Here is a 24,902-nt window from a genome sequence, read left to right as displayed (position 1 = left end):
ATTTCATAGATCAGTGCTAATGTTTGTATTGGATTAGGCTAGATTTGTGATCAGGGTAGTTATTCAAGGCGGAGTAATGAGGCAACTCCCGGAAATCTACAAAAGCCATCTCACCACCTCATCACCCGTATTGTCATAAATACGAATTTTAATTACTTGTGTACATTTCTGTGCAAGGTGCACTTGTCGTCGAATGTTGATTTGCCTTCGGTATCTCTGTTTGCTTTATATATTCAGTATATTCTCGGTTCCCTCTGAAGGAGATGGCGCAGAAACCATTGAGTGATTTGGAAAGGAAAAAATCTATATCGCTTCGCAAAATTCCTTTGGTTGACAACGTTGTCGGCGTGAAAGATAGCTTCAACAGACACTTGCATTTCACACTGATCAAAGATAGGATTGTTGCCACCAATCGCGATTATTTTACAGCTCTTTGTCACACAGTTCGTGATAACCTGACGGAAAAATGGATCAGAACTCAGCGAGACTACTATGAGAAGGATCCCAAGGTAATATCATTGAAGAAATGTAATATTTTGGTAGATACACGTTTTCCAAGATATTCACACAGGAAGAACTTGTTTATTTGTCTACATAATACCGGTATGTTGTTTGGAACTATTGAATCTATACATGTGCTGGCATTTGAAGTGTAAACGACGAATTAATTCAACCCAGCGCATCTTGGTGTAAAACTGTTGAATGTGTTATGTAATTTGTCTGTGTTCAATGATCCGTTACTATTTTGATTATCTGAAATGATATTTGCAACATCTGAACAAAAACTGTTTTACAATACCAAATACTAAATACCTGATGTTAAATTTTGTTTTTGTTCCATGGATAAATAAAAATGGCAAAACATACAAATTACTAGTTTGAGATTTTAGCTTTCTGTTTGGAAATTGTCTTGTATTAGTTGCAAAATTCAGTTCAGAATTTGATTAGAGACACGGTCCTAGAAAAGAGTTTTGAGCAAAGCTTGTGAAAATCAAATATTCCGAGGAAACAGATGTGTTTAGTGGGTGTGGTCATCTGAATACAGGAAACTACTTTGTGGTTATTACACTCATAAATTTTGTCTCATCTTACTTAGTAGTCAATGCTTTTTTTATTGTCAAGTTGAAACTTGGACATTTTCATGTGCTCTATTGTTTGGTTTTTCAGCGTGTGTACTATTTGTCAATGGAGTACTACATGGGTCGTTCTCTGGGCAACACCATGGTTAATCTTGGTATTGAGGGTGAATGCGATGAAGCATTATACCAGGTGATCAATGTTTGATCACAGAGCTTTGGGGGATGTAATGCAGTTTTTAACAATGTAGTTTTCACTTTAGCTTGGCTTGGATATTGAAGAATTGGAAGATAATGAAGTAGATGCTGGTCTTGGTAATTCATTGTCTACTTCATTGATCCTGCTGACTATCTTACTATTTTATTTCTTACTGGAAATTTAAAATGAATGTTTGTTCTGTAAAATGTAATGTGAGAACATTTTGTTGTAGGAAACGGTGGCCTTGGTCGGCTTGCTGCATGCTTTCTTGACTCTCTTGCTACACAGGGTTATGCTGCGTATGGATATGGAATAAGATATGAATATGGTATCTTCACACAGACTATTAATGACAAAGGAGAACAGGTATTTATATACATATATGTATATGTACATACAATGTATAGGTGTTTATTGTGAATAGAAAAGTTTACACAACCATTTAGAATCAACCATTTTGATAGGTCGAGATACCAGATCATTGGCTTGAGCATGGCAATCATTGGGAAAAAGAGAGACCTGAATATCTTCTCCCAGTCCATTTTTATGGTCGACTGGAGTCAGATGACAAAGGCTATCACTATAAATGGGTTGATACTGATACAGTGTTTGCAATGCCCTATGATGTACCCATACCTGGATATATGAACAACACTGTTAATACAATGAGGCTGTGGACTGCCAAAGCAAAAAAAGGATTTGATCTCAACTATTGTAAGTTGTATTCTTTATGTCCCATGATGTCTTGGTGACATGCTTTGATGTACCATATTTTTTTCTTACCCCCTCCCCACCCCCCATCTAATAATTCCCATTGAAAGCTGGCAAAAATAATAAAACTCCTGGGAAGTGGCTAAATAGAGGATGTACAGTAAGTGGGGGATAGTTATTGATTGTAAACAACAAGTTGAACAAAAGGGATTGTTATTGATAGTCATTTTTTCCCCAAGATGTATTTTTTAGTTTTATGTGTTGTATGATTTCTTTCCAGTCCAAGGTGGTGATTACATTGGCGCTGTTCTTGATCGAAACAATGCTGAAAATATCTCAAGAGTTTTGTATCCAAATGATAATGTAATGCCTTTGTACTCAAATACTTTTACTGTTTGCAAATCAAACTTAGAATTGTTAGACTCTTTCTAAGTTTTGAAATCAGTGCCTTTATCAATCTCTGATGTCAATAACGGATCCATCATGCCATAAATTAGCAAGAGGATATCAATATCCTTAGAATTTTCCTCATTTCAAATTACTGAAATATATTTACAGTTTTTTGTTGGCAAAGAGCTTCGTCTTAAACAAGAGTATTTCCTTGTATCGGCTACACTTCAAGATATCGTTCGCCGTTATAAAACGTCGCAGTATGGCTCGCGGAATCTTGTCAGGACCGACTTTACAAATTTTCCTGATAAAGTAAGCAGCAGTTGTTTTACTTAAAATCGTTTATGTTGTGTGCAGCTAAAGAATTTTGCAAAACTTGAGAAAGAAATACACAGAGTTTTGTACTTATAAGATTGCCTGGGTATTTCTTTACTGAAATCATCTTTTTCTTACTCTTTTTGAAAATTGATAAAGGTTGCCATTCAGTTAAATGACACGCATCCTTCGTTGGCAATTCCTGAGCTCATGAGAGTATTTATGGATGTTGAAGACCTATCATGGGATGAGGTAAAAATGATAATTTCTATGACGTAAAAAACTTGTGAAATATCACCAGATCACTTCCAAAAAATAAAGGACTCAGATTTCAACGTCTACAAGGAGTGATAACGACACTAGATTGGAGTTTATAAGGATTCACGTTTCAAGTTCAACATCAGATCACTCTTGATGAAGACAGACACTAGACTAATGTATGTATAGACCCAAGTTTCAACATCAGATCACTCTTAATGATGGCACTAGACTAGAGTATATAAGAACTCACGTTTAAATATCAATTCAGTCTTGATGAAGATAATGAAATGGAGTATATAAGAAACTGAGTTTTAACATAACACAACTTATAATGGCTTAGATCGCCTTATGATGAACATCCATTTGTGACATTAGGCTTGGAAGATCGTCACCAAGACGTTTGCTTATACCAATCACACTGTTCTTCCGGAGGCTTTGGAAAGATGGTCATGCAATATGTTAGAAAAGATTCTACCTCGTCATTTGGTTATCATTTACGAGATCAATTCAAGACATCTAAAGGTACTAGGGTCAGAATCATGTCTTGCAGGGTCTAAATTAATTTATATATACCGTGGTTTTGGAGGGCAAGCTAGTCTTTTAACTCTAAATTATTGATTGTCGAAGAATGTTCAACAACAATGGCACTAACAATAATTTTGTCTTACTATGAGGCAAACCTCACACCCGGTGAAAACTAGAAATAGCGCACTTTTATTAAAGTTAGAATTTGGCCGGCGATTGCTTTCCTGTAATGTAATGGTTGCCCGTTCCGAGAAAAAAAGTAAATAAATCTCTAAAGTAAAGAGAAAGTACGAATTTTTCATGCCTTGCAATTAATCTTCCTTGTTCGGTCTTTGCCAAGAAGTCTCAACCTCGGTTTTTGGTAAAAACATTGCTATAAGAGCTCGATGTTCTGCATAAAAATCATGCGCTTTATTAATAAAAGCTTATTATTGGAAAGATAATCAAAAACATGGAATTGGTGTTGCCAGTTCTAATTCTAGACATTTCCAGTTCAAGCTACAGGTTTGTTTGGTAGATGTTAAAAAGACGGGCGGCCAGTGAGTTTTTTTCTTTAGAATATTGAACGCCTTTATCCCGGGGACATGGATAGAATCAGGAGGATGTCATTGGTTGAAGAAGGATACGATAAACGTATCAACATGGCACACTTGTGTATTGTTGCCTGTTATGCCGTAAATGGTGTTGCCGCAATACACTCGGAGATCATTAAAGATAGCATGTGAGTTTAAATTACGTAGTAAAGGGCCTGGGGGAGGATAAAAAGAGTTAAATGAAAGTGGTCTCTGGAAGTATCGTGAATATTTTAACACATGCGCATACGTTTCTTCTGTTTTTCTGTTTTGATGTAAATGTATTGTGATTGTTGTAATTTGGATGAGATATACTGCTCAGAGTACACAACGGACGTAATGACAATTATAAAGAAATGCGCATGCTTCTAATATACCAAGTTTGTCACATAAATTATTCACCCTTAACTATTTTTACTATCCTGATCATAAGATGATGACACTCGATATGTTTTTTTTTAGATTTAAAGATTTCTACGAAGTGTGGCCAAAGAAATTTCAAAATAAGACCAACGGTGTCACGCCAAGAAGATGGCTGCTAGTCTGTAATCCTATTTTGTCGGATCTTATTTGTGACGTACGTATTTCAGGCTTAATAGCGTAACTGTTGCAGTAAAGACCATGAATATCTAATATTGGTTACCAAAATGTTCGTTGTTTGTGGCTCAACCAGTCACCAACAAATGTTTTACAACAACTTCCTATTCCTTGCAAACCTTTGAAAACCTTATAGTTTGAACTGTTTATCGTATTTAATCGTTCAATTTCTTGTGTTTGAGAATAAACACACTACTCAAACTGCAGTTTTGAAAACGGTGATTTATATTTGAATTTGTGTAAACTCTTTATCCATCCTCGAGCCACTGATCCCAGTTTGACTGGAAACATGTCATTTTTGAACTTGCGTTGCGAAGGATGTTTTGAATCTTGAAATATACCACTCTATAACAATCACAGAATAATGAATTTCTAGTGCTGAAATACACGAGAATAAAATATTTGCCTTAAGCTGCCAAAATCTTCTTACATCACGTGTCAGTGTCATGTTCCACTCTACTTTGATGAAGTTCAAATGAAGAAAAACAAGTAACACTTTTTTTTATCTATAATATTGTTTCTTTATGTTTTTAAGAAACTTGGTGAAGATTGGATAGTGGATCTTTCTCAGTTACGACGTTTGGAACCTTTCATAAAGGAGAGACGTTTCACTGAAGATTTCATTAAAGCAAAACAGGTAAGAGTAACGTACTTATACCGTGATGCTTAGCGAATGAATTGTATTTCTTTAAAAAAAATGTTGTTAGTTTGGATCAAGGAGTAATATACTTGATCGACAATTTTCATCCCACTGAACATGGCTTTCCATGGATCAGGTTGTGAAATGTCATTAACAACAGTCCTCTGAACCATAATCACCCCTATGATCCTTTTCAATCAAGTGATATTTCTCTTAGCAATGCATTTAACTAGTTTATTATTAACTACGTACGACTATGGTCTCACTTTATTTCTGGACTGCGTTTTGCATGTGATTATCCATCCAGTCGTCGATGGAATCCAATAGATCCAGCGGGATTTTCGAGCGGGAGCGGGGTTTCCTTTAGTATAAAGTGTTTGGGATAGGATATCAGTAAGCAATGACATATTTCACTGGAAGAAGTTATCAATTTAACAATATTTTCATTTTGTACGTACCATTTTTACTGGTTGATTTCTTGATCGATAGGAATTCTTATTAGAAATGTCTTAAAATGTAGGATGTCACCCCCCGTGTTAAGTTACTCCTCCTCCTCCCCCGCTAGTCTCCAGAATCATTTTATTTTTTTAGCAAAATAAAGACAAGTTAGCACGCTACATAAAAAGTACGTATGGCATTGATGTAAATTCGTCGTCCATGTTCGACTGCCAGTTCAAACGTATTCATGAATACAAACGTCAACTGATGAATATACTTTACGTCATTGTCCTCTATAACCGTAAGTATGCACTATGCAGTTGAACTTTATATAGTTCAGTTACAGTCCATCATGCTCTTTGCTTTTCCATGCATGCGAACTTGAAACCATACGAAAATATTTAGTTGCTGTTCTTAAATATCCATGATGTGCATACTGTTTCCTTTTGTCTCTGTCCTTGTATTCGATGTCTTCTGTAGACCTCTATAAATAACAAAGTGTTTACCTCTGAAGCGAAGGACTCTTCTCTTATACTTATATTTTAAGTAAACTTCATATAACATAGACTTTTGCTTATCTTAAATTCTGCTTAAAATTCTCATGCTATTTATTCCCCGCATAAACGCTCTCATGCACAATTTCCCTCTCCAAATGCCTGCAAATTTATCTTTCCCAATACATGCAAACTTTCTCTTTCTTTGATTAGGCATCAAGGCCAATCCCAATGCAGAGTTTGTCCCGAGAACTGTTTTGATTGGAGGAAAGGTAAATGTTGGAAATGATTTCAACAAACTTGAACTTAAGCTGATTATTAAGTTTTTTGATGCGGTTATATTAATTTATGATTATATTTAGGCTGCACCGGGATACACTACCGCCAAGGAAATAATCAAGCTAATCAACTGTGTTGCTAAAGGTAAATCGCAATAACTAGCGGAAATAAGCGTTACGCAAAATAAATTATACCCGCTCAATTTTCATCTCAAAATGTGTAATAGCAATGCTATTATCATCTTGGCCATCCAAGTGCTTTTAAATCGTTTTGAAACGAAAATAAATCGAAGAATGAGTTATTTTAATTCGTTTTGACCAACGCTGAATCTGTCACTGCAACGCTGAATCTGTCACTGCTTGTAATAAATACTTGTGCTTATTGGATAGAAACTTTTTGCATTGTTTGAACATAATTTCATTGCTTGCTTTAACGTTGGTTTCAAAGTAATGGTTTGAACGTTCATTCAAAGATAACGAAGGTTCAAGTTATTTTATTGCAGTTGTGAACAACGATCCGATTATTGGTGATCGTCTGAAGATTGTCTTTGTCGAAAATTACATCGTCTCACTGGCGCAAAAGAGTATCCATTTTTTCACGCAAATGATCCTCGTTTGCAAAATGTTCCATTTACATTTTCTCCAGTATTATTGTTAGGAAATGGGAGTTAAAACACCAGGAATTTAAGATACGATAATGTCGTAAAGTCAGTCATTGAAGCATTTACCTAGGTTGTTTTTGAAACAGAGTGTCGAAAACAAGTAGTGTTTCCCCTTCAACGTATTTAACTTTAACGCAAAACTTTAGTAATACCGGCAGCTGATCTTTCACAACAGGTTTGTTCCATCGTTTTAAGACGTAAATTTGCTTGTGAATAGTAATGGTACATTTTGTTTGTTTAGATTTCTCTTGCTGGTACCGAAGCATCTGGGACAGGGAATATGAAGTTCATGGTAAATAAGTTTTTATCTATTTTTTTTAAATTTGAGTGCTTGAACATAAATCTTTGGAATAATCACGAGTGACTCTTATGTGAGTCCAGTGTCTTCACAAGAAGTTGTCTAATGTTGAATCTTGAGGTCTTATTTACTCCAGTCTAGTGTCTTCAACAGCATTGATCTGAAGTTGAAACTTTGATTTTTATATACTCTGGTTTAGTGTCTTCTACAGGATTGATCTGAAGTTGAAACTTTGATTTCTTATATACTCTAGTCTAGTGCCTTTTCAGGATTGATCTGAAGTTGAAACTTTGATTTCTTATATACTCTAGTGTAGTGTCTTCTACAGGATTGATTTGAAGTTAAAACTTTCATTCCTTACATACTCCAATCCAGTGCTTTCGTCAGGATTAATCTGAAGTTGAAACTTTGGTTTCTTATATACTCTAGTCTAGTGTCTTCTACAAGATTGATCTGAAGTTAAAACTCTGATTTCTTATATATTCTAGTCTAGTGTTTTCGTCAGGTTTGATCTGAAGTTGAATTTTCATTCTTTCTATTCTTCGGGTTTAGTGTCGTCGTCAGTAGTTTACTGATGTTAAAGCCCCATTCCCTATCGTTTTCCATTGACTTTTTTTAGTTGAATGGCGCATTGACCATTGGAACGTTGGACGGAGCTAATGTTGAAATGTGCGAAGAAGTTGGAGAAGAAAACATGTTTATTTTTGGAATGAAAGTCGAAGATGTTGATAAACTAGGAAAAATTGGGTAAAAGCGATAGTTTACCTATTCCTGTCATAAATTCTCTGTTTTGTTCTTTTGGTTTAAATTCTTCCTAATTAAATAATGAAATAATGTTATGCGTACTTGCAACAGGTATAATCCAAGAGATTATTATGAACGGATTCCGGAAGTGAAAAAAGCCATTGATCAGATTTTGAAAGGATATTTCACGCCACAAGAAAAAGATGCTTTCGACCATCTTATTGTAAAACATTTGTTAGACAACGACAGGTACATCTTACTTGAAGTAGAGTATACATTGGTTAGTTGCACTAATTTATCGACCTTTTGCCTAGGTTTTATGTCTTAGCTGATTTTGAAGCTTACGTGGAAGCGCAAGAGAAAGCAAGCGAGTTATTTAAGGTTATTTTTATTTTTATACATAAATATGGTCTTGCTGCACGAACCGTAAGCCAGATTATGAGTGATCAAATGTTCAAACGTTGATACTTTATAACGTATGTGCACTTAAGTGTCTTCATTAGACATAACCTGTTGTTGAAACCGGAGTCCTTATATACTCCGGGCCTTTGTCTTCATCAGGAGTGATCTGATGTTGAAATTTAAGACTACGTACTGATGCCATCGTCGAAGTTGTCACTTGTAACTGAGTCACATAGTTTAAAACATTTTGTTCTGATTAGATTTTATCATTAAATGCTAAGAGGCAGACTTAGCTTCTTCAGGAGAGATCCGACGTTGAAACTTTTCATTCATTTATAAGAAAAGGAGAAAATTTTTTGGATGAGCTGATGCCGTTATTTCGTTTCAAATATTTTTAGAATCCGACAATTTGGTACAAGAAAGCAATCCTAAATGTGGCAGCTGCTGGCAAATTCTCTAGTGATCGCACTATCCGACAATATGCAGATGAAATATGGAATGTTAAACCGACCCGGAAGATTTGGTCTCCTACAAAAACCATACAGAAATAATCGTGTGGAAGTGATTAGTTTAGGCCAAAGATACTCTACATAAATGAAAGAAAATAATTTGTCTTTTTAGCATCGGCTAAGTAGTCTAAAGCTTCGTGGTAATTCTTCAAACTGCAAACATATAGTTTACTTTAACTTTGATTTAATAGAATGGACTTTCCGTGTGTTATGCCGATGTAAAATGATGAAAATTATAAACAATATAATGTTATTATTACTCTATATATGAATGTTATTTCTGGTTAAAGTTCCATGGTTAGAAAGAACTGCACGAAGCCATAAGGACAACGTTCAACAACGTTTAACGACGCCAAACCAGTTTGAACAACGTCTAACGATGCCAAACAAGGTGAACAACGTCCAATGATGTAAAACAGTGAAGAACAACGTCTAACGACGCCAAACCAGTTTGAACAACGTCCAATGATGTAAAACAGTGAAGAACAACGTCTAACGATGCCAAACCAGTTTGAACAACGTCCAACGATGTAAAACAGTGAAGAACAACGTCTAACGACGCCAAACCAGTTTGAACAACGTCCAACGATGTAAAACAGTGAAGAACAACGTCTAACGACTGCAATGTTAAGCAACGTCTAACAATGAAGAACAACGTCTAACGACTGCAATGTTAAACAACGTCTAACAATGCTGAACAACGTCTAACGATCTAACATCGCAATCATTACTGTTTCACGTTCTCTGTATTGATTTCATCACGACTTATAGTAAAGATAATGGAGACTGGGAGAAAGCAGTGAGTTGCCAGAGCTGAGGCCGCTGAATATACTGGAGTTAACAAGTTGGCAAATTTTTCATACACTAGGTATTGAAGTGAAAATAGTTGTCAACAATATCTTCATCTTCTTGATAATATTTGGGTATGCGCTCACTGCCCTTGAAATCCAAATCTACAACAGCAATTGAATAATTAAAAACCTTTCCACTGAAGACTTCCTTAAAGCATTTCTTGTAGTTTGTATTGCCTTGAGTGATTTCCTGAAATGATATCATCACAGAGCAATCCTTGGAACTGGCGGAAATAAGATATTTAATGAGTGCTTCCATTTCCTTTTCTTCACTAGCATGATATTGATGTTCACCCTGAAGTCTTCTGGCATTTTGGTTCAACCTTGGAGGCTTTTCAAACCTTAATGTCATTCCATTAGTGGACTTGTTAACATCATTCTCACTGGTATGCATTCTGGCATTTTCCAGGCAAAAGTCTACATTATCTCGATGACCTTTTTCACAGAGATTGTTGAAGATGAGCAATGCCTCATTACTGCCAATTTCATCCAATTTTTGTACATTCAAGATCCTCTGAAAAACACCATAGTTTCCAAAGGAAAGGTTTTTAGAAACAAGTTCTTCCGGAATGCTTTTACTATTTTTACTTCTCAAGTACCGACTTCCTTTGCAAATTTGAGGAATTTGATCACTTTCAGATACATCTTCTGTTGTGTTTTGGTTGGAATCATGTATAAGTAATTGTAGCAAGGTGGAAAGGAGAAAAATTGTTGAATTAAGATTAATGCCATCTTCTAGCGAATGGTCAAGATTTGTTCCAAAGACTTGGCCACTGATAAGTGTATTATTAAGATCTTCCTCAAGTTGGATCAATAGTTTCTTGTATTGTGATGTCATAATACTGAATGGTAGTGTGTTATCACCACTAGTAATGCATTGCTGATACTCCGATGGTGATGTCAGGTCACCAGAGTACATTGATATGCCATCTTTGAAGATTTTCAAATTGTTTTGAGGATTTTCAAGCAAACAGAGCAGAGCATGCCAGACTCGGTGAATATCAGCAGAAAAAAGATCCATGGGACAATAACCACTTCTTTGCAAATATTTACCATCTCGGTTAACTTTTGTCCATTGCGTTAAACAAAACTTGCATATAGATGTTTTAATTCTAGCCTTGCACCCCACTCCACGAAACATGGGTAGAGTGGCACACTTGGGTTTAATTTCAACACAAAATGTGGGTAACAAATTTCCAGCAGCACTCATGGGTGTGGTCATATCCCTGGGGCTTGAGATATCAGTACCATAGCTGCGAACAAAACAAAAGTCAGGCATGAGAACTGCAAATTTGTTATACGGGCTGACTTCCTTCATGAGGCGATATTTTGGTCTTTCTTCGTTGCTAGACGTGATGAGATCTGTTATATTTTTAATAAAACTATCGGGAAGTTCAATAATCGAGCCATTTTGAACGTACTCAGCACCTATAAGTGGGAAAAACTTGTTCGCCCATTTTCAAACCTTTCTGTAAACTTTGAAGAGTTTTTGCCCTCCAGTAGAGTAAGGACGTTTCCTCTTTTGCGCGACACACATTTGATTTCGGAAGACGTAGAACCGTCCTGTTTTCTGGACTATAAATAACCAATGTATTGTTTCCTTCACCGCGGTAAAACCATTTTGAAAACAAGAAAATTTCTTCCATACTAATTCTCTCCAATTTTCTAAAGAAAAAAAGCTCTAAAGGAATAAAATGACTAATAATTTTGAAATTGAGGAGTTTAAAAATTATAAGTAACTTACATGACGTTCTGCCGTACATATCACTGCTGTCTAGTAGTTGTGCGGTTGCTGAAAATCCAACATGGTGGCCAAGAAGAAAGAAAGTATTGGCAAAAAACGAAAAAAAGATTTAATAAATCCGCGATCAGTGCGAAACGAAGAGTATTTAACTATAGAGAATGTTACAAAAGCTGGTGGAAATCAGGTAAAGGTTAAAATAAAGTAATATCTTGTATCCTTCTTTCTCTTTCTGATTCTAGAGAGTAGAGAGAGACAACTTAATCAAAATTTGTCATTTGTCGATTGATATTTAATAATGATACATTACCAGGCAGATTTTGATGTCCTCAAAAACGTTGATGATGATGAAGATGTCGTTGTGGGTGAAGAAGAATCTGATCACACACCTGAAGTAGAGAAAAATGAGGTTGCAATCTTGAAACCCGTTACCTTCTTGACTTCTTTTCTTCCATTTTTATCCTATTTCAAAGAAATTTTTTTCGATATTTGCTTATCTGTTGCAGAAAAAAATCTTAACCATACTTTATACTGTATGTTGCATTGTTTACATATGACTTTTCAAGGCTGGTACAAATCAAGCTGTTTTAGTTCTAAAAAAACATTGACTGCATTTGAAATTTACCACAAAATTTACAAAATTTTACAAAAAATTAATATAAGTTGAAAAATTGACATGTATTTGGATAACATGTTTATTGGTGAAATAGGAAAGTAACATCTTTGTGTTGCATGCATGTATATGTGTATCTATCAAGGGTACTACAAGTGGAGAGTTAAGGTAATTTAAAGAACTATTAATTATTGAACTACATTCCATTAGAAATTTTCGTATTTGCAGGTACAAAGCCTTATTAAAGAACTTGGTCTCAGGTAGTTTCAGTTTTTGATTGCGAAATAGTGAATTATGAATTAAAGTTTATGTGGTGAATGTTTACAATTAGTGAAACTATTTTTGACAAAGAAGAGTCGGATGAGAAGGAAATCATGCCGAATAGTGAACCACTAACCAAACAAAGCAGAAAAGACAAAAAGGCCAAAAGGAAGACATGCAATGTCAAGACAACTGTCCAGAAAAGTAAAGATGACTGTCTTTACCCAACATTTCAAAGCCGACTGCTATTTCCACCTGTTGGACGATGGTATGAAGAGGTATGAATATAACTCTTGTTGATATTTACATCTTTCATCAAGCAATACTTGTAATACACCAACGTGAATCCATGTACTCTACTGTAAGATCTTCCTTGTTGTAAAATTTCACGCATTCGGGAGGAAGAAAGCTTCAACGCGGAGCCGTTTGCAATTGTTTTCAACTTAAATATTTGCTTTGTCTTGTGAATATTGAAATGTTCAAATGAAAATATTTACTTCTATTATGTAAACGGAGATACGACAAACATCGAAGAAGCAATATAAACGCAACTGTCGTAAAAAATAATAAAAAAATTTCTGTATGAGTTTTAGCTACTCATCACAATAGTAAACCTTAAAAGTTCGTGCCCTCGAGTAAGGAGCAAGGATGTTTCCTCTTTCGGAGATATATCTTTGATATTGGAAGACTTAGAACCGTCCTGTTTTTTGGACTATATGTAAATAATAAGATAATCAACGTATTTGAAACTTTGCAACTTTGCGCTAAGCGACAGTACATGGTAATATTACATATCTTCGAAAACACTAACAGAACAAGCACACGTTGTTTTACGCAGGACTTTACAAGTTTGCAACGATTTGTCATCATTTTTTTAATTTTTGTGCATTTGTATTGTTCTTACTTTTTGAAAAAGTGAACTTGAAATTTCTGGAACCGCTAAGGTCTATTATTAGCTATTTAATTCTGTTTGACAGGATTTAGCTAGATCGGCTTTTACAAAAAATCAATCTGAAAAATTTCAAAGAACTTTTGTGGAGACGTTGAAAAAAACTGCTGAAACATTATTGGACAATGAGTCAGCACTTTACAAAACAGGTGATAGAAACAAACCTTTTAAACCTTCCACAAGGGAGTGAATTGATGCGAACATCGAGCTCTACTGGTTTTTTTTCTCGAGCAGAACATGAACGAAGAAAACCATCGGATGTTGAATGGTTGAAAACTATTGCTAATTCTGGAACACTTGGAGATAAAATTGCTGCATTGGCTTTACAAATTCAGGTGACCTAAATTATTATAAAGAACATCTGATGTTGCGCGAATTTTTCGCGCGAAAATTTCGCGAAATTTTTATGAATTCCCAAATACACTTTATTAACACCTATTTGTGAGCTAATTGAAAAATTTACGGTTTTAGGAATCTCCATTACACCACATTAGGACACTCGATGTTTTACTTGGTATGGCAAGTAAAAAAGGAAGGAGAGAATCTATCTTGGCAATTGGTAAGTAAGGATGGGCTTCTATGCCGTGCGCATGCTCGTTTGAGTAAAAATATCAATGATAACAGACAATTGACAAAGCCTCTTATATCGCCCTTATGATAAAGTACAAACACTAGGAAGACGCCCGAAATGATATGACTTGTAGCGGACTCAGCATAGGTCAAAATAAATTAAAGCATCTCAATTCTAAACTCAACATGACACTTACATAACAATGCTATTGAACATGAAGTTCCAAGCATTCTTGTCATCTGCTATCTACTGTCATCCTCTTGTCATTTGCAAGTTCTTGTCATCTGCTGACTTTATTTTTTCCCTGCGCTTTAGGCTTAATTGCTAATACAAATACCCACATGCTACCTTAGAATGCAGAAATTTTTAGAAAGTCCGTACGTTTGTAAACTGTTTTTTTTTATGGCTGAAGAGCTACAGCAATAAATTCAAAGGATGCATGAAACTTACAGAAAAAACCCCCCAGGCATTTTATTATTTTACATTGCATCACATGTTTTATTTCACAATTTATTTATGTAGACACTCTGAAGGATTTGTGGCTGATAAACCTGCTGCCCGATGATAGAAAACTAAAAAATTCTCTGAGGTGACTTTTCGCTCTTATGTCGATATTTTACAATGACGAACGAATTCAGAAACAACAAACAACATTGGCTAACTTTTTGATTCACCATCACATTTCAAATTGTCCAACAGTTGATGCTTCAATGACAACTACGCCAATTATAAAAACATGTTTTTCTTACACATTTCTTCAGTTTATCAATTGTTTGTGTTTGCAGTTTCCATTGAAATCTAGTCCTGTGAAAGAAAACCGAGCAAATATAGAGGCCTGGAACAAGAAATTGATCTTGTGGTATTTTGAAGACCAATTAAAACAGCGATACGAATCATTTGTTTGCGGACTTCAGGTAGACTAATACCTGAATAGTATGTCGTGTGAAACTTAGGAGCTTAAAACTCATGACGTAATAGTCACGTGTCTTATCTGAACCATTTAGACGTAGTTTTGGGGATGGCAAGGGAGTATATGAAAATATACTTCGATAGAGCGCTGACCAATGATATGTGATGATTGCAGTCAGCAATTTCTTTTTTCAGCGATTGTTGCACGATAACGTTGAAAATGTGCGTAATAAAGTCGTTGGTGAGCTTATGTTTCCTTGTTTTCGCAATCGGTTGTTTGAAAATTTTGGTTTTAGAATTTAAAAATCTTATAAGCTTTACGTGTGTCTTTTATACAACAGGAGTTGTTTACGAATTACTTTGTGAAAAACCAGAACAGGAGAAGGTACAGTTTCGTTTGTTGGCTAACTACGCCATTTTTAGCTTTCATAGTGATTTATCTTTGCCAAAAAAAAACTCCATCAATTTTCACCTTCATTTATGCAGACTTTGTTAATGTATCTGGTGAACAAAATTGGTGATCCTAATCGTAAGATTGCATCAAAAGCCAGTCATTTACTTGGATGCTTGGGTAAGAAAATATGTAATGATACTAATTTTCAACCACTGGTCAAAAACAATTCTATAACTTACTCTTCAATCTTTGGTATCTTTCACTTAACTGTTGTATACAAAGTTTGCATCTGTATTTTGGTGTCTTTCACTTAACGATTGTATATATTGTATGTATAGTATTGATACATGCTTGAAATTATCCTTAATTGTATTTTTATTAGTGCAAAAGCATCCGAACATGAAGAAAGTTGTAAGCCAAGAAGTCGAGCGTTTGCTTTATCGACCTAATGTGGGTTTGAAGGCACAGTAAGTTGCAAAGTATCACCGAAAGTTGCACAGTATTACATTAAGTTGCAAAGGATCGCAGGAAGCTGCAAAGCATCACAGGAAGTTACAAAGTATACTGAAAGTTGCTAAGTATCACAAGAAGTTGCATAGCATAACAATAAGTTGCAAAGCATAACATCGTTACAAAACATCACAAACAATGAATTACCTAAACTTTTCATCGCTTTCTTACTTTCATTGTGTGACCGTTAATTGTCTTTCCTTTTCTCGACATTGTTCGTTTAACATTTAGATATTACGCCGTGTGTTTCTTAAATCAACTAATACTGTCAAAGAAAGAGAGTCCTTTAGCCAGTAGCTTGGTGTCTGTATATTTCAGCTTATTCAAGGTACTAAACGCTACCTGAATTGTATATGCCCTTTCATTGGTAGGCATAAATTCGCCTCTGGTTTTATCGCATCTTGATATTTACATATTTGGTATTTTTCTTCATTTTTTCATCCAAAGGCTTTTGTGGATAAGGGACAAGTTGAGACTAAAATGTTGAGCGCTCTTCTCTCAGGCGTAAACCGAGCCTTTTATTATGTTCAAGGTAATTAAACAACTCTGATTTATTTCGATTCCAAGAGTTTTTCGGAGTGTCTACTTTATTGACATGGAGTTTTTGTTTTTACTATCTTTTAGACGATGATGACCAATTTAGTGAACAAGTCAACATGCTTTTCAGGATCGTCCATGTCACTCCATTAAATACGAGCGTTCAGGTTTTGCTGTTGTCTTTATTTGAATATCTTATTTAGTGATGGCAGTTTACATGTTTACATCATATTTATATGTGTGTTTTTTCCTAAAATTTTGTTTATCAATACATATTACGCTCTATATGTTTGTTGTTTAGGCCCTTATGTTGCTGTTTCAAGTAATGGATTCCAGGTATTATATGAAATTCAGCTTCGAGTCTTCTTCAAATATTCTAGCAAGAATAACGTAGCATGGTTTGAAGCATGACTGCTTAAAAGATATACCAAAGTATGTGTATCAAGGGTCTTCACCAAGAAAGTTGAATGATCAATATTTACATTCTCCTGAAGAATTACCTTCCCGCAAAATGTCAAGAAAAAGTTAACTCTATATGCTTTTCGAATACGAAATGTTAGATAATGTGATGTGGAAAGCAAATTTTGTAGCCATTGCTTTCCTTTCGACTATTTTTTTGAAAAAGGGAGTGTTGTTTGAAAATCAAAAGCTCGTTATAGTATCTTAAATTTAGTCGCTCTATCATCTTGTGTCCTATTTCTTCAATTATACGAAGGTTTTTTTTAACAGACAGTCAATATCTGATCGTTTCTACCAAGCACTTTATGCAAAACTTCTTGATCCACATCTTAGAAGCTCCTCAAAACAGGTTCGTTTTCCTCAAACATTTATCATTCTGAGTTTGTCTTGTGTTCAAACGAAACTTCAACATTAAATTCCTAGTTCATTAGATTTTCACCGCTTTACAAAAAAGCGTTGAAAATTAATGTAATATTTTGAACCGTTCCTAGATGGCGTGAGTCTGTTCGTCTTCTCTTTTTTAGGCGATGTTTCTCAACATTATTTATAAATCGTTGAAGATTGATACTTCATTAAAACGCATAAAGGTAATCCTTGAATGCTGGGAATTAGGATGTTTGAAGCAATTTTAAAGTAGTTTTCTTTTAATACGACATCCGTAACTTTGAACACATAACAAGAAACCATTCCAGAGCATGGTTTCCATATCACGCCAGCTTCGCGTACTTTCTATGATTAGGCAACAGTTCATTAATTTTATATCAATTGAAAATCGTGATGCTGTTTTTCTTCAAATCTATAGGCTTATGTGAAACGCCTTCTTCAAGTTTCTTTAACTCAACCACCAACATTTGTCTGTGGTGTATTGTACCTACTGTCTGAGGTAAAAAAAGTATGGTTTCGAACTGAGATAGCAAGTAATGGACGACTTGCATGAAGCGTTTGCTTCAAACCTATCTGATAGTTACCCCATTTTTTTTGTCAGGTTGGAAAAATTAAACCTGGAATGAAAACGTTGATAACCCAACCAGAGGTAATGGTGTTTGCTGTTGAACCAAACCGAAATCTGATGTTCCTGTTATATAAAGCACTGCATTTGATTTTGACTGATTTATTTTGTTCATATATTCGGTTTTCCTTCATTTGAAACTTAACATTGTGATATCGTAATACTGAAATATTCTGTTAGCTTAGAAAATTCATCAAACCGTTTGGTTCAAGTTGATTCATAGATATATCACCCTAATGAACTGCGGTATTTCGAAACAAAATGCTTTTGAGCAATTTTTCACTCGGAATCACAGAAGGGACGAAATACGAAATTAGCTAGCGTTTAAAATGAAAACAAAGAATATGAGACAAAGCAGACAACACTGGCAAACTCATACGAGTGTATCGAAATTATTTGGTCAGTTTTATATCGAATGTGTAAAAATGCAAGACTATGGGTAAACGGGCTTTATATCATGTTAGTAAAAAAATGCAAATGTTTCAAATATGGTTGTACACTACTGTCAATTAAACTATGTAATGACTACGCATGCTCAATGCGTACGTAACAAGACTTACTGCTAAGAGTAAATTTGTGGATATTTTCATCAATGGAAGCCTTGAAGTTCCCGTTGAAACACAAAAATCAATATTCTAGGAATCTGATGACGAGGAACATTTTATCGATATTAGTGATCCAACAGAATCCCCAGATGCGCCTTTATCTTCTCGTGATGACGTCACTAAGGAAAGAAAAGATGTTACTCATGTGACATCATCGCAAGGACATGTGTTCGTTAGCGATTCCCGTACACGTGGTTATCAAGCTAACACGCGAAATCCTCTCTATAGTGGTGCTGAGAACTCATGTTCATGGGAATTGATGAAGTTATCCGAACATTATCATCCTTCTGTTAGACGTTTTGCTCAACACTTACTACAGGTAATGACGGTAAAAAATTTCGCTTGTGTGTATCTAGATATCATTATACGATTTTATGGAAAATTTTGTGAGTTTAATTTGAAACAGTTATAACAACAACATGCATTATTGTGTTGCCTTTTTTCTATTTGATAGCCAAATGTTTTGACGATATTTTTTGCTACGAAGTCTCGGGTTTGCTAAATTTACGTTGGTTTAGGTTTTAGATTATTTAATGCCCCCCAATGGCTAAATTATCTGTCAATAAGTTGTTATCCCCATGATTTGATTAAAATGTGAAAGCGTCTTTGACAGCAAGTTTTTCTCTTGTCTCGTGAGAAACTGTTCTTTACAGGTTGTCTTTATCAAGTGTTTTATTGTTTAGGATGAAAACATTTCCTACGATGGTGATCCACTGTCAGATTTCACGTTGATTAGGTAAAATATTAGTTTCATTTAAAATCTATTAAATGTTCTCCTTTCGCTTATCAAGGGACTGTGCATGCATTGGGGTGGTTGCTATGGCTTGTCAAGGACATCAAGGGACTGTGCATGCATTGGGGTGGTTGCTATGGCTTGTCAAGGACACGAAGGGACTGTGCATGCATTGGGGGGGTTTCTATGGCTTGTCAAGGACACCAAGGGACTGTGCATGCATTGGGGGGGTTGCTATGGCTTGTCAAGGACATCAAGGGACTGTGCATGCATTGGAGTGGTTGCTATTTGCCTAGCAAGGAAGTGTGCATGCATTGAGGAAGTTGCTATGGCTTATGAAACTTTCTCAAATACCTAGCCATTCCATTGTTCAATTATGGTCTTATAATATTCTTTGAAATTCACTACCAATAGTACTGTTATATAGTGAAATGTTCAGCACATGCCACTGGTATATGTAGACGATAGTATATATTCATGACGTCATGATTGCTTACTCAGATTATAAGCTGCGTATTTCCTGAAACTAACTATCGCTATTTATACTATATCCATACAGGTTTCTCGATAGGTTTGTTTACAAGAATCCGAAAAAGAAATCTCAAGGTACAAACAATTATATTACGTCCGCAAATCATAAAAAGAAAACGATAATATAGAAAGCAATAATACTACAGATATTTTAAAGTTCATTAGTATTGCCTTTTGGGTGATTAAGAGATTTATTACTCAAAAACGGAAGTATGTTGCATTGCTCATTTTTTTGCTTTATGATGTTATTTCACGTGACGTCAAAGCGGCCATTTTAGGCTACTTTGAAGAGCAACTAAAATACCTAAATAATCGTGCAAGTTTTTATTCAATTCATTAATTTTCATTAATTTTCATCATTAGATCATGGTGGTTCGTTGATGCAGGTAACGATGAACGGGGACGCCTCCCTCATTAAATATTGTTTTGAAATTTATCTTGTTTTTAGTAAACAATAGGCAATCACTTATGTATGCTTAAATCTGTTTCATATTTCCTAGCCAAAACATGTTTCACAAAGGCAGTTTGAACAACCTGGTATGAATAGGCTTTACTTCATATTTTAGAACTTTTAGCATGCATTTTGAATAATGTTTTTAGATAGTGCGTTGTATTATAATTTAAATATTCGAAATATCAATCAACATCTTTATTTTTATGTAAATTTTTCTTCAGTGAACACTGCTGCGTTTTTGAACAAAAAAGAAGAAAATATTCGTGAAGATGAAATATTTTTCTACAGGTTGACTAAAGATGTTTGCCCTTTATTTCTTTTTCACTTCATTCTGAAATCGTCTCAGTGAATCGACCCTAATTAAAATATGGCAGCATCTTCTATTTCACGTAAATCCTTTCAAGCGTATATTGTTCAAAAGCCTTTTGAAGATTTCATCAACTTCTCTTTGTAATAGATGATATTCTGAATAATTGAATGTACCTTGCTAAAGAGTTATCTGTTAAGAGTTATGTCAATTAAAATCAACGTTTTCTTGCATATCTTAGATATTTCAAGGAAAAGGCGAAAGACGATAAAGGGAAGAAAAACATGGAATATGAGGAGCTAAATGAAAACGAAGACTTAGGTAAATTTTTTCTACTACACGGATGTGTTTGGTCTTTGGTCTTCTTGCTGAAAACAGGCTGAAGATTCTTTGATTTATTGTTATTTGATGTGTTTGTTTCTGATGTACATACACATGCCCTGTCACGTGACTTTTAGATATGTTTGGCGGTGAAGATGTGCAATTGGATTTTGTCAGGTATTAATTCTTTAATATTTTACCATTTTCCTGGTTTGTTTTACCCGAGGACCATTGTTGCGTTTCCATCATCATATCCACATTTGTTCTACCATGATCATTATATCCATATTTGTTCTACTATAATCATCGTATCCACAATTTTAGAGATTTTGCAAAGTCTAAAGTTAACAAACCAAAGAAAAGGAAAGAAGGCTCGGAATCTGAGGAAGAAAGCATGGACGGTGAAGGTACATTAATGAATACAAGTATTATAATTGTTGGAGAAAATTCGAAACATTTTTTTTGATTTTCTCTAAGAGTTCAACTACGACGACATGAGTTTTTCTGAAGACGAGGAAATGGATGTTTTAAATGGTAGGTCGTAGCGAAGAGAGTTACTGACCAGATTACTAGAATCTTTTAATGCTTTGGGTGCTAGGTTAAAGTTCCCGTTTAATCAACGAACAGGATGATTAACATTTAAGACGTCATTTGATATTTTATTTTAGAAGAAGACGAAAAATACACGGACAAAGATTATGAAAAAGTAAGTGAAGTAGTTAGACATTTGCTGCCATAAGAAAGAACGATTCCTTTAACCTCGCAGCTTTAATCTTGGAAAAAGCGCTGCTGCCTCAAGGAAATTTTCACAAAATTACTCGCAGGAAATACTTTGTATCTCGCCTAAATGTTTTTGAAAATATAGAGTAGTAAATGTAGAATATACTGGTGTATGAAAATATAAAGCAGACTACACCATTATCTGCAAAGTTAGCAAAACCGTTTAAGGGAATTTATAGGCCACCAGTAAATGTTTCTTGCTATCGCTTGTTTTCTATAGTTATTGAAGATAAATTTTTGCTGAAAATATTAGGTTTTGAAATTTGCTGCTAGAAAGTGATTCTTTATCATGGAGTTCAGCATTTCTGGTTATTGTTGTAGAAATGGTTTGTGGTTTATAATTAAGAAACTATACATGGACAGTCGCACGTTTAATCTTTTGTCTCTTATACTTTACCGATTGTAGTTACCATATTTGCATGTATTAGAAGTGATCAGTCAGTGTTATACAAAAAATCATTATGTATATCCACATAATTTTAAAAACTAAGGCTTTGCTTGCTTTTTATCTTCCTGTTGCTTCTTTTTTTTGTTCTTCTCTGCTTCTTTTTTACGATTTTTAATATACTTTGAACTTTAGGTTTTACTGGAAAATCTTAGCTCGGATGAATTCAGTGAAGTGGAAGATAAACCTACCGCACGAAAGAAGAAACCACGACCAATGTAAGTTTAATTTTTTTTGCTCTCATCTATGTTGTTTCAGCAAATAGTTTATTTACTAAAGTAACTTTATATGAATGATATGAAACATTTTTGTTTCATTTAAGGACTTCTGAAGACTCCTCTATGTTTGCCGATGCTGAAGAGGTGCGAGAGGTTTTATTATTTATGAATTCGCATTTTTTGTTGGGTTTACCGTGTGTATAGTCCTGCATTGAAAATTTTCAAACATGTTCAGTATTACAGTTGAACAGAATTTCAACTCCATTCTTATAAGTATGACGAAAGAAGTATACGTACATTTGAATATTAGTTAAACTTTTAATTTCAAAGAAAATTCTTAAACTGACACATGCTTGAACATAAGTTGAACGGAATTCCGTATGATTTGAAGACAAATTTTCTAACACGTACAGTTAAACTTGAGTTTAACGCATTTGATATAAGTGGTATAAGTTGATTGTGAAAGAAAAATTGCAATTACTTAGAGATATACGTGCACCAACGTGATTCAAATCGCCAATCACTCATTCTATTTCGAAGACGACTTATAAAATCATACATGAATTCTTGTTGAACAACCTAAACCTCTTTTGGTTTGGAATTTTCTTTTGTTTTGCAAACAAAAAATTACACAACGCATTACACATTAAGTATACAATATTTACTTTTTGTTCAATTTCTCTTTAGTTTGCTCATTTACTCGAAAGTGAAGGAAGTTATGCTAAAGGCGGAAGTGACGATGTAGACATGCGCGGAGTAGATTGGAAACAACAGCATTGGGAAATGAACAGAATGCATCAATATGCGTCTCCGCGACCAAAAAAATTCAAAGGAGGACATAATCGTGGAAGATTTTCGAAGATCGCAGGACAATCAAGGGGCGTGGAAAGTTTTCAATCAATCAAGGTCGATCATGGGCAAAGAAAGGCAAAGGAAAGCTAATAGACCCGTTTAGAAAGAGAAAATATGTGAGTAAAACTTAGCAATCGATAGTAAAATATTGATATGTATAACGTTTTTTCCCGTTGATCGCTTTACGCATAACGTAGTTCACTTGAATAATGGAGAAAGAAATATCTTAACCCATGGGTGCTAATCACATTTAGTATTTTGAATTCCACTTTGAATTCTTTTATCGTCTTTACAAAAAACTATATGGAAAGATGATGTTGGCTAAATATTTCTGCCAAATATGTGACGTAAACAATACCTCGTGAATATAACGTAAATAAATATGACCTAAATAAATATGGCATAAATTATTATCTACAAAAAAATTTACTGTCTACAAAAAAAAATTTACGGTCGATTTAAAGATCCCAACGTTTATACAAAGCACTATTTTTGAAAAAAATTACGTATGCTGAAATCAAAGTATAGGAGAAGAATGGTCGTCGTTTATTTTAGTGTGCTTAGTGGTAAAGATGTACTTTATGAAAGATCTTCAAAGTCTGGAGTCTGACAAATTATCGAAACATGTAATACATGAAGTATTGTTGAAGTTTTTTAATTTTTCTGGCAATTCAAATGCTTTTTGGTGCAGTTATCTGGCGTGTGAGTAACAACCTTCCAAAACGAGAACCCATAACGTTTATATTTTGTTGAGAATAAAACACTGCAAATGTGCCTTAGAAAACTACTGATTTGTTTTCTAAAACATGAGTAGTTGGTATTTATAGATATTACTATATTATACTGTTGTATCGTAAAAGAATATGCCATAACTTTAATTTATTTTTCAGTTAGCGTATGATTGTAATAAAATCGCTCAATTTAGTCTGTGAACTTAGCTAGTGCAAGTAGTTTTCACTTGTGTCAATAATGAATAGTTGTTCATTGAAAACACGCCTGAATAAAGAATTACGTAAATGACATAATTTTTCACAAACGTGCATTTGAAAGGTATTTTGAAAGGTTTTAAGATGACATTTACTCCGCATGAGAAAACAATAATTTATATTAATGAAACAAGTTTGCTCTTCATTTAGATTTCATTTCTACGTCTTACGCAGAAAATGTTTCTTTGTGACAGTATTAATAAATTTAGGATACTCATTATTGCTTTCTATTACCATGCTACTAACAATGACGACAGAAAGATACTTGGCTCTGTTTCATCCGTTTCTTTATCAACATGTGACAAAGAGAAGAATTGTAGGTCTTTTCTGTTTGTTCCAGTTGCCATACATCTTATCATACATTATTGTTAAATGCTACAATTTTAAAGAGCGCTCCATCACAAACTTTACTACTGCTTTCACAATAATAGCGCTGTTTGCCATATTTTTTATGAACTTCAGATTATTTCGCCTTGAAAGAACCATACAAAGCCGCATGGTCGTATCCTTAGGCAGTGTTGATGTTGAAAATCATCAGAATACTGAAGCAAAAGAGACGAAAATCTTGCATGGAAAGATTTCCACTTGCATTCTGGCGACATTGTGTTTAAGTTTTTGCTTTAGACCACATTCTGCTTTACATATAATAAAATTACTTGTGCATTTAAACATGAGGATGGTAGACCTTTATATTCTTGAATTATGGGCAGTGACATTTTTGACTCTAAATTCTAGTTTGAATTCTGTTATATTCT

General features: G+C 34.6%; 3 protein-coding genes across 3 annotated transcripts; 2 read left to right on the top strand and 1 right to left on the bottom strand.

The window, feature by feature from the left end:
• Positions 1–7: 7 nt before the first annotated feature.
• Positions 8–9,375, top strand: LOC124442761 (glycogen phosphorylase, brain form-like). Its single transcript, XM_046993255.1, has 22 exons — positions 8–509; positions 1,168–1,269; positions 1,340–1,391; positions 1,508–1,641; positions 1,740–1,989; positions 2,267–2,349; positions 2,545–2,688; positions 2,851–2,943; positions 3,328–3,474; positions 4,035–4,198; positions 4,512–4,626; positions 5,182–5,283; positions 5,878–6,025; positions 6,432–6,490; positions 6,581–6,641; positions 7,000–7,080; positions 7,305–7,333; positions 7,400–7,450; positions 8,076–8,203; positions 8,312–8,449; positions 8,515–8,581; positions 9,001–9,375. The coding sequence occupies exons 1-22, from the start codon at positions 264–266 to the stop codon at positions 9,151–9,153; spliced, it is 2,547 nt and encodes an 848-aa protein (XP_046849211.1). The 5' UTR covers positions 8–263; the 3' UTR covers positions 9,154–9,375.
• Positions 9,279–11,608, bottom strand: LOC124442767 (inositol-pentakisphosphate 2-kinase-like). Its single transcript, XM_046993261.1, is given in 2 exon segments — positions 9,279–11,420; positions 11,422–11,608. Coding segments are annotated over 2 exon segments (1,632 nt in total). The 3' UTR covers positions 9,279–9,975.
• On the top strand, positions 11,285–23,586 carry LOC124442766 (CCAAT/enhancer-binding protein zeta-like). The gene is given in 35 exon segments (XM_046993260.1): positions 11,285–11,890; positions 12,021–12,112; positions 12,545–12,576; positions 12,648–12,855; positions 13,555–13,675; positions 13,761–13,861; positions 13,998–14,085; positions 14,620–14,704; positions 14,900–15,011; positions 15,202–15,247; positions 15,348–15,391; positions 15,493–15,577; positions 15,783–15,867; positions 16,142–16,238; positions 16,358–16,442; positions 16,535–16,614; positions 16,749–16,783; positions 17,177–17,255; positions 17,431–17,493; positions 17,709–17,789; positions 17,892–17,939; positions 18,555–18,839; positions 19,204–19,256; positions 19,813–19,859; positions 20,148–20,170; positions 20,285–20,321; positions 20,460–20,526; positions 20,787–20,866; positions 21,004–21,043; positions 21,191–21,273; positions 21,344–21,400; positions 21,535–21,572; positions 22,227–22,309; positions 22,414–22,453; positions 22,997–23,586. Coding segments are annotated over 35 exon segments (3,039 nt in total). The 5' UTR covers positions 11,285–11,706; the 3' UTR covers positions 23,252–23,586.
• Positions 23,587–24,902: the final 1,316 nt, after the last annotated feature.

Source organism: Xenia sp. Carnegie-2017, unplaced genomic scaffold (genome assembly GCF_021976095.1).
Source record: "Xenia sp. Carnegie-2017 unplaced genomic scaffold, XeniaSp_v1 HiC_scaffold_20, whole genome shotgun sequence".
Classification (NCBI taxonomy): domain Eukaryota; kingdom Metazoa; phylum Cnidaria; class Anthozoa; order Malacalcyonacea; family Xeniidae; genus Xenia; species Xenia sp. Carnegie-2017.
Note: the sequence above shows the minus strand (reverse complement) of the source record. Positions and strands in the feature narration are given on the sequence as shown.

Bases quoted from the DNA above. Each gene is read 5' to 3' on its own strand.
- LOC124442761 (XM_046993255.1), top strand. From the start codon at position 264: ATGGCGCAGAAACCATTGAGTGATTTGGAAAGGAAAAAATCTATATCG. The intron at 6,491-6,580 runs GTAAATGTTGGA...GATTATATTTAG, and splicing joins CTGTTTTGATTGGAGGAAAG to GCTGCACCGGGATACACTAC. The intron at 7,334-7,399 runs GTTTGTTCCATC...TTGTTTGTTTAG, and splicing joins CAGCTGATCTTTCACAACAG to ATTTCTCTTGCTGGTACCGA.